The 12846-nt window shown below is 38.5% G+C and overlaps 1 protein-coding gene and 1 long non-coding RNA gene across 2 annotated transcripts in view; one reads left to right on the top strand and one right to left on the bottom strand.

Moving 5' to 3' along the window:
* The window catches only part of LOC138176259 (uncharacterized), a 64365-nt gene that overhangs the window by 41676 nt on the left and 9843 nt on the right, over window positions 1–12846 (bottom strand). The window lies entirely within an intron of this gene.
* The window catches only part of LAMB4 (laminin subunit beta 4), a 134978-nt gene that overhangs the window by 113479 nt on the left and 8653 nt on the right, over window positions 1–12846 (top strand). Inside the window, exons 32-34 of the mRNA XM_069107008.1 lie at window positions 1589–1796; window positions 6651–6789; window positions 11654–11830. Coding sequence (XP_068963109.1) covers window positions 1589–1796; window positions 6651–6789; window positions 11654–11830 — 524 coding nt within the window. The remainder of the gene's footprint in view (window positions 1–1588; window positions 1797–6650; window positions 6790–11653; window positions 11831–12846) is intronic.

Raw genomic sequence — 12846 nt, 5'->3', positions numbered from 1 at the left:
TTGACTGATAACATATAAGCTCTTCAAAAAGAATGTAAGCTCTTTGAGGACAGAAACCATTTTTTTGTCTGGCGCATGCCTAGGACAAAGTAGGCACTCAATAAATGCTTGTTATATTGAACTGAATGGTAGCTACTACAGAAATAGATTGGCAACTTTTTAACTTTCTTTATGGCAACAATCCTATTTTCTTAGTTTTTTGAGAAGGTTTTATGAGATAAGTGTTGAAGGGGACCCATTTGTCTCACTATCTACATTGCCTTATTTGGGGAGAGACACCACAGGAAGAGGAAAAAATCCTATCTCAAGGATTTGTGAGTTCATAAGTTAGGGTATTCCCTTCACCAATACAGATCACAACTTTTATATGACAGTAGATGGTCTTCAAGAGTTTCTGCATGTGATGAGCCTCTTTGCACCTGGCTAGAGTGGTCTTCAATGGAACACACTCCTTTATCATTGGACTTATACTCAAAGCCTGTAGAAAGTCAAAGTGGTTGAATATTAACAGGGGTGGAATCAGAGTCACCATTCTGAGTACTCTGTCTCCTGTCTAATTCATTGGATCACATGTTCCAATTTGTGATTGGATCCCAACGTGATCACAATCAAGTAGTATCTTCTCCTTGCTGGTTACTCAATAGACAAATAATACGACTTTGCACATTATTTAACCCAAGAGTTTCAGAGCCCTTTCACAATTTTAATACTTAGGATCCCATATTGAGAGCTAGAAAGGACCTTAGAGGACATCTAGTCCAACTCCCTCATTTTACAGATGAGGAAGGCCAGGGAATTTAGGTGACTTGCACATGGTCACAAAGATAGCATACAATACAAAGTCAGGATATGCATTCCTCTGACTCCAGAGTCAAGACTCTTTCCATCATACCAATGCTGGTCCATGTATATGGAAAACAGTGAAGTTCATTTATAGAGGCTTCCCCGCCAAACATACCTCAGAAGTTATTGACAACTTGCCACGTTATTGCCAGCATGTTAGTTTGATAGTAACTTTTCCTGTTTAGTCTTTTTTTCTTTTCACCACTAGTAGTGTTTTGTTTTATTCACCATTTAGTAGTCCCTTGTTTTGTTTTGTTTGGAGATCGGAAAGGGAAGATTTTGAAACTGCAACCGTAGAAAAGATTCCTCCTGTCCAGCTCAACTATTTCTCCAACAAATAACTTTTTCCCTAAGAATTCTTCCCTAGACTCTTTTATCAGTGACACGACTATGATATAATCATGATACTGTTCATCTTCATTTCTACATTTTACCTACCCTCTAATTCTTCTTTTGAATATGTTTATGTGGTTTTCAAAAGTCCTAAAACATAAAAAGTTACATGTCTGTACATATATATGCATTTTATTCACACACAGTTGTTTGTATTTTGTTTCCCCGCTAGGTCGTGAGCACCTCGAAAACAGAAACTATGGTTTGCCTTTCTCAGTATCCCCAGAGTTTAGCACAGGGCCTGGCAAATGACGGATACTTGATCCATCTTTGTTGATTTGACTTAAACGTGCTTAAGAGACTTTATTTGGTAAAGAGTCTCCATTAACTATGTTTTACATTCTTATTTAAGATGAGAACGTCCCACCAGAAGACATAGAAAAGGTTGCAAATCATGTCCTGGACCTCCACCTCCCAATAACTTCACAAAATCTAACTAATGAGCTTGACAAAATAGAGTTGCTTATGAAACTCTGTGAGGATGACCCAGCAGCAGAGAGCAGGCTAAAACTAAAAGCTGCAGAAGCCCAGAAACTTTTAGCAAAGTCTAAAGGAGTTGAGTAAGTATTTTGTTTCATAACATTTTCCATTGCTCTCTTCAGGAACCATAGAATTGGCAAAGAAGTTCAGAGGCCCTGTAATGTTAATGGAATATAAGATCTTCCCACCCATTAATAGGCCTTGCATGGAGCCCATTAAGGGAACCTTGATTAAAAACCTTGTTTTTCCAGGAAGGCCCACACCTTTTGTTACTTCGTAATTAGGCAGTGGGTCACAAGGGTTGTGATGCTCTCTGAGCCTAAAGAAGGGTATAAATAATCTGAGATTAGCATTTGCTTTGGGCCTCACTCATTGGAAGAATGTTCTTGTGATTTGACCAGATGAGACTTTGGGTACCTGTTAAGGAGCCTCTGGCTTTGAAAAACCCAGATGTTGGTGCTTCTCTCTCTGGTAACTATGCATATATTGCCTTGGTCAGACAGTTGGATCTTTCTGTGGATCTGTACTAATTTCTCAGATAGTTAGAAGTCCTGTCTGTTGGTCTTTATTTCTCTGCTTATATTTTCTCTATTTTCTTTGTTTGAATTTTCTGTGAAGTTCAGGGTGCTGACTTTTCCCCTGAACTAATGAATGTAATTAAAAAGATTGTTGACCCCTAGTAAAGCAGATCTAAGAATCTATGCTAGCAGTCATCCTGGGTATACGTGTGGTAGCTACTATAGGCCCTCAAGTTCAGCCTAAATCTTAAGAGGAAATCCCCTCCCCGATATCCCTGACGTTGTCTGTTGAAGATCTCCAGTGACAGGAAATTCACTACCTAACAAGGCGTTTTGGGTCACTGCTAATTTGTAGGGAGTTTTTCTTTACAATAAGTTTAAATCTGCATCTCTATGATTTCTACCTATTGCATCCATTTCTGTCCTTTGTAGGTAAGCCAGACAAGACTAATCCATCTTCCACATGATAGACCACCAAATATTTGAAAATAAATATCATGTCACCCCTTAGACTTTTCTTTTCCAATCTACATATCCTCAGTTTCCCCAGCTGATGCTTAAATGGCATGGGTTTTAGTGTCCCTCCCTCACCCCCAACATCTAACAGGAAAATTTCTGATGAGCAGTTGGAAAAGTGTTGGCCAAAGGGCAGCATGAAATCTAAATGAAATTAGAAGCACAGCATCCAGAGCTGCATAACAAACGCCAAATTCTTAGACAAGGTGACTCGGTGTACCAGGCAATAATAATAAGACAGAGCGCAGGGAAGTTTGTTTCCTGTTTTCATTAGTGGCTCGGTTCCTTTCTAATGGTCTATTACCTCCTTACACATCAGACTATGAACAATTTAACCAGCTCTGGATTTCCTTTGTCCTTGCTGACTCAGCCAAGCAAAAAGGAACCTCCATCCTGTTGTTTTTATAAGCACGGGAAGCTGTGGCTCACTACACAAGCTCCGTCAGGTGATATGGATGGTCACGTTATCAATGACAAGATTAAAAGCAAACATTTATTGAGCAGCTACTCTATAAGTAAACCTTTATTGCAATTTTATTGGGACTCAGTTGAAGATATAACCACTTCATGCCATGTTGGTTTATATTAACATAAAAAATTAGTGTAATTAGAGATGAAATGAGCAATGAAAAATAACCTAGAAGGGCTTTAGGGTGATTGAACAGAAAGGGCACATAAAGGACAAAACTTCATGTAGTTCAATGTGTTACACCAAGTAGGCACCTGATAAAGTCTTGTTAAGTCACTGTCTGTTGAACTCGTGAGAGAAAATTATCGAAATTTGTACAGGGGGAAACAGTAGAGTTTAGGGGAAGAGAGGGGAAATTGATTCTGGAAAGATCCAGCAAAATAGTAAAATAGGGAAATTGTGGCATGGGGCTGTCCCTGAAGCCTGAATTGAATTCTATCTTCACCTGATTTCCTTGTTTTTGTTGTTCAGTCATCTTGGTCATATCTGACTCTTTGTGACCCCATTTGGAGTTTTCTTGGCAGAGATACTTGAGTTGTTTGCAATTTCCTTCTCCAGCTCATTTTACAGATGATGAAAATTAGACAGTTAAGTGACTTGCTCAAGGTCACACAGCTAGTAAGTATCTGAGAACAGTTTTGAACTCAAGAAGATAAGTCTTCATGACTGCAGGCCTGGCACTCTATCCATTGCACCACCTAGCTGACCTTTGAATTTCCCTAAAATTTCCTTCAAAAGTCAGCTCAAGCACTACTTTTGACCTAAAACTTTCTCTGATTCCCCAGATGCTAGTGTCCTCCCTCCCAGAATTACCATAGTCCGCTTTGTATATATTATGTGTACACTTATGTATGGTGAGGTGCTGCCTATGTAAAATTTGTATACCCAGATGAGTTGTCTAACTGTGACTCAAAAGAGGGGAATCTGCATGACAGCAGGAAAGCAGGAGCAGGTAAGCCCCTCAAGTACCACTAATCTGAGCACTCTTTCATCCAGTCTCCAGTGGGGTACTGGATCAAAATTATATTTATACACACACACACACACACACACACACACACACACACAAATATTGCTGGTAAGTGGGTACAAAAGGCTCAAAACAAACCAAAAGAATCACCCTTCTTGATTTCCCTTAAGGGGAATGGTTGCCCCAAAATTATACCTACCAACTTGGCCCCTTGCCACTAATGCTCACTACATAAAAGATCATCACATATAGTGAATAGTGAGTAAACCTATTTATCCAAGCACATAGAAATTGGAGAATTCATAGAGATTATAATAGAAAATGCACCGAATGAAAGATGAGAGGGAAATGGGATCTCACATCAACCAAGAAAGAAGCCCTGATCTTATCCAAAAAAAATTTCTCCAATGTCTGTAGGAAGGCTGGTTAGAAATCAGGAGATAAATTTCAGGAAACAACTTCCCCTTCTCATCTGCAGCTCCCAAAGTCTGTCTCTCTTGCTGTCTCCACATGTCTGGAGTCAGTGCCCAAGTCAGTCTGATATCACACATGAACACTCTAGAAGGAGGAATGTCTCTCCTCCCCAAAGCTCTCATATTAATGTTTTGCCTTATTCAGATGCATCGTGGAATCAACATTCTCTCCATCAGTTAGGAGACTCATGTAAAATGCCCCAGGCTTGACTGGAAGCTCAAGTTATGCTTATACACATGCACATCACATCCCTCATTAGAATGGACACTTCATAGGGCTTTTGTATCCCCTGTATTTAGCACACTCCCTGGCATTTAATAAATGCTTATTCGCTGACTGAATGACATGCGACTCTTTGATTTCTGTATGTGCACACACACACATACATACATACACACACCACCACCACCACCACCTGCTGTTTCCTGCCCCCAATTCTCAGCATTACCTTGTGGATATTGAGTATTTATAGATATATTTCTTGTTTCCCCAATAGAATGTAAACAGGAACTATTTAATTTTTATTTGTGAATCCCTAGCACCTAACACAGTTTCTGGCATATAGCAAGTAGTTAGTAAATACTTTTTGACTCTATGATTGATTGAAGAGGCTGGGATTGAAGTTTACCTGATTTTGTCCAGGGTACAAAAATCTCTAGATGTGCTAACAAAAAAGTTGTTCTAATTTTCTGCTATAGTTTTATTATATTTCCTCTTCCTATAACTTTGAATGCTCACTTCTAAATATCTCATAAGTATTAATGTGAGATGAAATCACTGAGAGACAGACCAACAGCCAGACAGACTGGTATTACTTGAAATGCTTTTCATTTTAACTTCTGACCGGGCTGCTGAGAGGGTGGAATTTCAGTCAGGCTCAAATAAACCTGAATAAACAGAGCTTTAAAATATTCAGCTTTAAAAAACACACTTTCTCTCTGTGAAACCTCTTGACTCTTCCACCCCCAACCCTCACTCCAGTAAGGATTTGTTAACATTGCTGTTTAAAGCTTTAGAAATTAGGGAACTTAAGTAAGTTGATCATATTGCATTTTTATAATAATAGTTGGTTTATATAGTTTATATAGTTGGTAATAATAATTGGCATTTATATAGTGTTCCAGTTTATTCTCTCTTGATTGTCATGACAATCAATTGGTAAGTATTAATTAATTAAGCATTAATTAAGTGATATATATGCATTAAATAATTAAGTACTTTATGCAAGGCACTATGTTGGACACTGGAAATAAAAGACAAAAATGAAATGGTCCTTCCTCTCAAGGATTGGATTCTATTGGGGAAAATGAGATGTGTAACCAGTGAGAATCCAGTCCCTAGGAGTGGGTAGTGTGCTTTGCCTGATATAATCACCCATATGGATGTTTATGGCAACTAGGCAGTACAGTGGATAGCCTCTTCATGAGTTCAAATCTGGCCTCAGACACTACCTGGGTGACCCTGGGCAAGTCACGTAACTTCTGTCTCTTCCAGTTTCCTTAACTGAAAAATGGGGATAATGCTTGCCCCTACCTCTTAGGATTGTTGTGATGCTCAAATGAGATAATACTTGTAATGTGCCTGGCACACAGTAGATGCTTAATAAATGTTGATTCCCTTCCCCTTCTCTCCTGACTATGGGGCCAGTTCTTTATCCACAACACCAGACTGCTTCTCATATTTATACTACACCACATGCTGTGCTATATATACTTCATATGTATATGTGTATGCATATATCTAGGCTTTCTCATATGTATCCAACTTTCAAAACATACACACAGAGCATTTTTCTTTGCTTAAGTATCAATTTACTTTATAAACTAATTTACTTTACGTATTATATAATTATGATATAATTATATAATATAAAGTAATTTATACCCAATTCAAGCATATTTTTGGCTAAATGAAATGGAATCAGGGTGAATGAAAATATCAGAGTTTTAGAGTCACTTAAATCAGATGTATTATTCTCTTATTTTAGAGAAGCAGTAAAAACCCTACTGAACCTGGAAGAAATGCTGAAAAACTTGCAACATGCCGAAAGTGTCCAAGGGCAAGCAAACTCTGCTATTAAACAGCTGACTAATGAGATACAAAAAATCGAAATGACAATACTGAAGGTATTTTGCACTTACTTTGCAACTGAATTTGCTTGTAGGATGATAATGTGAATAGAATGCAAAGACAATACAGTACTAATTATTTCCATCTTACAGATGAAGAAATGGAGATTGAAAGAAGTTATGTGACTTGCCCAAGGTCACACAGCTAGGAAGTGTCTGAGGCAAGATTTGAACTTGTATCACACACACACATACACACACACACACACACACCACTTTAAAATATCAATGATCCTATCTGTCCCACCTACTTCACAGAATTGATCTGAGGATCAAAAAAGATAATGATAAGTTGAGTTAATGTAGACTTTTATAGTTTACAAAACACTTTTCCCTACACTATGTCACTTAATAATCACAATGTTAGAAGGCAAGCCCAGCTCTTACTACTATTCTGTTTTACAAATAGGGAAATGTATTTCCCGGTTGGATGAAGTAGTCACTGGACTGGGCTGATACCTCATCACCACTTGGTTAGTACACTAGGTGGTGGGGTGAATCCTTTGGCCATGGCAACCCTTGAAACTCTAGAAAAATTAAAAATGGCTCTTGTTCCTCTGTGGTTGCTTTTTATTTCTGTAGTAATAGTATCAGACAGGCAGGAAAAAGAAGAGAGATTGCGTGTCCAGAATCATACTTTTAAACTATCTGCACACATTAATTTAATAGCAATATAAATATGAGACCTCAGCCCAATGATCAACCAGTAGACGTGCTACTAAAATTGTTGAATCTTATCCATCTTGCCAGGCAACATGGGACAGTGGAAAAAGAACACTCTGGAGTCAGAGGGCCTAGGTTCAAATCCACCTCTATATTTATGACCTGTTTCACCTTGAACAAGTCTCTTTGCCTCCTGTACCTCAGTTTCCTTACCTGTAAAATAAAGCAGTTGGACTTAATGGATGCAGAGATAGAGCTCTAGACTTGTGATTTTTATGATCTTACCCTCTCTGGCATTAGGGGAGATTTTCTTGTAGGAGGTAGACTTTTACTGAAACTTGAAGGAAATCACAGAAACCAAGAGATGGAGATGAGAAGGGAGAGAATTTCAGGCATGGGAACAACAAGTGAAGATGCCCAAAGACAAGAGATGGAATGTCTACTTTGAGAAATAGAAAGGAGACTGGTGTCACTGGAATAAGCATAGAAATATGGCAGCTAACACCACCTTAGAACATGTGCTTATGTGCAAAACCTTATAGAGGAGTAAGGTTATAAGAAACTTTTACCAAAGGTGTTTGCCAATATCATGGAGGATGTCCAGCACAGAGTAAAATAAGAAAGATACTCTATTAATATGGAATTAATCCAGATGGTCCTTTTTAAAAGATGACATTGGGTTAATTGCATCAAACTCACAATACTACAGAGTCTCCAAATGAGAAGCACAACCACTCAAAAGAGTTTGACTTAAGAATCCAATTCAGGAAAAATCAGGTGGATAAAGGATGCTTATTGTCCACACTAGCAAGTGAAATTAGCAGCTAGGAGGTAAAGTGGATAGAATGCTGAACCTTGAGTCAGGAAGATCTAAGCTCAAAACTGGCCTCAGACACTTACTAGCTGTGTGACCTTGGGCAAGTCACATAACCTCTTTCTATTTCCATTTCTTCATCTGTAAAATGGGAATAATAGCACCTGCTTCACAGGGTTGCTATGAAGTTCAAATGAGATATAATTTGTAAAGCATTTTGCATACCTTAAAACACTATATAAATGGTAGTTACTGTTTTATTATTAGTATTAATAAACAGGTATACACTGATACGTATATTTTGTACAGATGCCACAGGTTGATAACGAGCTATATCTGAAAATGAATAGGAGGAAAATAGACTAATCAATCAGGAGGCAGATATTAAGTGTTTAATATGCATCAGACACCTTGAAAGGTGGTAGGGTTAAGAAGAAACAAATGAAACAGCCCTTACCCTAAAGGAGCTTTGATTCTGTCAGGGAAGATAATATATACTTATATAAGTATTCCCAGAGTAAACACAAAGCTAGATTTCATTTATTAAATTTCTCAGAACTTTTAATAATCTCAAACTTCTTCCTAAAAGAAAAAAATCAGTCATCGTAGAGGGGCTTCTTCAGGTTCAATTTAGACTAGAACCCTCTTAGGCCCCTTCTAACTCTGAGATCCTGTGATTACAAAGCACTTTTATTCATTGCACAAGTTGCCAAGGTCAAGGAACTTTTTTTTTAATTGTGAAAGACTAACTATATTTCCCTCCATCCTATTCTTCCCCCAACTTATTCTATTTTCTACTTTGACCCTGTCACTTTTCAAACTTATGTGCTTCTAAATATCTTCTCCCCCAATCTGCCTTCCCTTCTACCATCCCCCTCTTATCTCCTTCACCCCTACTTTCCTGTAGGGTAAGATACCCAAATGAGTGAGTATTGTTATTCCCTCCTTAAGCCAAATTCAATGAGAGTGAGGTTGACCCATTCCCTTTCACCTTCCTGCTCTTCCCCTCCATTGTAACACTTTTCTTCTGCCTCTTTTATATGAGATAATTTACCCTATTCTATCTCTCCTTTTCTCCTTCTCCCATTCTATTCCTCTTTCACCTCTTAATTTTATGTTTTAGATATCATCCCTTCCTATTCAACTGATCCTGTGTCCTCTGTCTATGTATACATGTACATACATATGCATACTCACATATGTATTTGTATACACATACACCCTCCTATACATATATCTATGTGTCCATATATATGCATATATATTCTCTTCAACTATCCTTATATTGAGAAAAGTCTCATGAGTTACAATTATTGTTTTTCCATGTAGGAATATAAATAGTTCAACTTTAATAAGTTCCTTACAATTTCTTTTTCCTGTTTACTTTCTCATGCTTCTCTTGCTTCTTGTATTTGAAAGTCAGATTTTCTGTTCAGCTCTGGTTTTTTCATCAAGAATACTTGAAAGTCCTCTATTTCATTGAATTACCGTATTTTCCCCTGAAGCATTATATTCAGTTTTGCTGGGTAGGTGATTCTTGGTTTTAATCCTAGCTCCTTTGACTTCCAGAATGTCACATTCTAAGCCCTTCAATCCCTTAGTGTAGAAGCTGCTAGATCTTGTGTTATCCTGATTGTGTTTCCACAATACTCAAATTGTTTCTTCTTGGCAGCTTGTAATATTTTCTTCTTGACCTGGGAACTCTGGAATTTGGCTATGATATTCCTAGGAGTTTTCTTTTGGGGATCATTTTCAAGAGGTGATAGGTGAATTCTTTCAATTTCTATTTTACCCTCCGGTTCTAGAATATCAGGACAATTTTCCTTGAGAATTTCTTGAAGGATGATTTCTAGGTTCTTTTTTTGATCATGGCTTTCAGGTAGTCCAATAATTTTTAAATTTTCTCTCCTGGATCTATTTTCCAGGTCAGTGGTTTTTCCAATGAGATATTTCACATTGCCTTCTATTTTTTCATTTGTTTGGATCTGTTTTATAGTATCTTGATTTCTCATAAAGTCATTAGGTTCCATTTGCTCTACTCTAAATTTGAAAGAATTGTTCTCTTCAGTGAGTTTTTGAAATTTCTTTTCCATCTGGACAATTCAGCTTTTTAAGGCATTCTTTTCCTCATTGGCTTTTTGGGCCTCTTTTGCCATTTGAATTAGTCTATTTTTAAAGGTGTTATCTTCTTCAGTATTTTTGGGGGTCTCCTTTAGCAGGCTATTGACTCGCTTTTCATGATTTTCTTGCATCATTGTCATTTCTCTTTCCAATTTTTCCTCCACTTCTCTTACTTGATTTTCAAAATCCTTCTTGAGCTCCTCCATGGCCTGTAACTGACTCATATTTTTCTTGTAAGCTTTTGATGCAGGAGTTTTGATTTCATTGACTTCTGGTTCCATGTTTTTATCCTTTTTGTCCCTAAAAAAGGATTTTATGGTCTGATTGCACTTCCTCTGCTTGATCATCTTGCCAGCCAATTGCTTGACTTTTGAGCTCTTTGCCACAGTAGAACTCTGCTTCCATAGTGCAGAGAGCTATATGCCAAATTGCTGGGGTTTTCACAGATGTTCTCAGAGCTATGAGAAGAGCACCCTCTCTCTGGACACCCCAAGCTCTGGCACACTGGCCACATACCCCAGGACCATCACCCAAGACCATAATCCAGATCCAAGCAGGTCAAATCAAGAGTGATTACCCTCGGAATGGTCACTTGGTCTGCCTATGACCTGCAGCCCAGGAGCTCTGGAGGCAGCCACATGGCAACAGCTGCAGCCAATGCCAACTCTTGCCCTGGGGGTAGGGGCCAGACCACACTCTTCTATTACCCTGCCCCAACGGAGTTCCCCACTGACCTTCTACTTTCTCTTTGGCACTTATGGGTTGAGAAGTCTGGAAACTGCCACAGCTGCTGGTGATTCACTCTCCTGAAGTCTGCTCTGGCCAATCTGTGCCTTGGGTCTGGTTGTGGGTGCTTCACACAGGACTGTGCTCAGGCCCCGGCTCAGTGTGATAGACCCTTCTTGTTGGCCTGCCAGGCTGCCCTCAGTGCAAGATTTGTTTCTCGCTGTCACTTTGTGGGTTCTGTAGCTCTAAAATTTGTTTAGAGTGATGTTTTACAGGAATTGGAGGTGTTGGGAGCAGGAGCCGCATGGAGTTCCTGTTTTCACTCTGCCATCTTGGCTCCACCCCTGGAGGAAGATCTTTTGGAGTATACTATAGGGTTCTGCTTTTAATGATGCACAAAATTATTTTATATTAAAATGGTTCGCTCATACTTGAAAGACTTGGGAATCAGAGCAATAGGTTTGCTGCCTCTGATTCTACTTGTTTCATGTGTCATAAATGGAGTTTTGCCTTTTTAATCTTTCCCCCAAAATATAGGCTGAAAACTTCACCAATAAGACTGATGGTGAGTTGGAACACATATCAAGCCAGGAGTCTATGCTGGGAGATGAAATCTCTATCCTGCAAACCAAGATACAAAGGACTCGAGATGATGCTGTCAGTGCAAAAACCTGGGCAGAATCAGCCCAGGATCAAGCTAATATCACTGAGAAGGTTAGTGTTCAAGAGCTAACCCAAAGAAAAGGAGCGATTTCCTTATAAATAACATCTTATTGAAAACTGACAAGTGACGTGGCATTCAATAAGTGCTTAATGCATGTTTATTAGTGATTGCTTGTTCTGCACCTTCAACCCCAGATCTTTCCCTGTTGTTTTATTAGCCTGCACTTCAGGACTATCAGTAATTGTTCAATATTAGGACCAGTCTCCTCCTGATATTTCAGAACATGTCCTTTATGTACATTCCCTATTTTAAACCTTTTTTGAGCTTCCAAATTAAAATGAATGTCTTCATTTAGGTAACATCACATTTTATACATTCATTTATGTTTCAAAATAAAAACCAAAATTTTCACCTTGGACGTTATTCTAATATAGTTACAGTGACCAGCTGATAGGCACTTAATAAACGTTTATTGACTGACTGACGTGATGCAACAGGGGAGACAGTCACATCTCCAAGAGATGCAGATCTAGACATGAAATCAGAGGTAGAGCTACTGTTTAATTAAGTAGATATGGAAAATCAGCCATTAAAATGGGCTTTGGCAGGTTGAGTGACCTAAGAAAAGCCATTCCTTATGGGAGCCAATTTCCTCATAAGCCTATTTTCTCATCTTTGTATTGTTTCATTTCCTTCAGATACAATCATCACCATGTAAACATAGATCACTTTTTTTTAAGCAATCGGGGTTAAGTAACTTGCTCAAGGTTACACGGCCAGTTATTTTTGTGTGGGTGCCGAGTATCTGAGGCCCGAACCTATCCCAGGTTTCCCGATGATGGGACCAGCGCTCTTACTCACTGCGCCACCTGGAAACCCCTGGACTTTTAACCCACATTTTTTTATGTGAAATTCTGAGTTGTAGCTGCTAACTTTAAACTCCTGGTGCACCAGGTAAACTTTTTTTTCTGACTTCAACGCAATCTTTAAGATTTTCTGTGAAAATAGGCTCAGAAACAGAGCCTCTTCTTTGCTCAGTTTATTCACTGTACAAATATTAATTGAC

Source organism: Petaurus breviceps, unplaced genomic scaffold, assembly GCF_028583685.1.
Source record: "Petaurus breviceps papuanus isolate PSGF00001 unplaced genomic scaffold, PetGlider_PUasm1.0 84, whole genome shotgun sequence".
Lineage (NCBI taxonomy): Eukaryota > Metazoa > Chordata > Mammalia > Diprotodontia > Petauridae > Petaurus > Petaurus breviceps.
The sequence above is the reverse complement of the archived record's forward strand: the minus strand, read 5'-3'. Positions and strand labels throughout refer to the sequence as shown.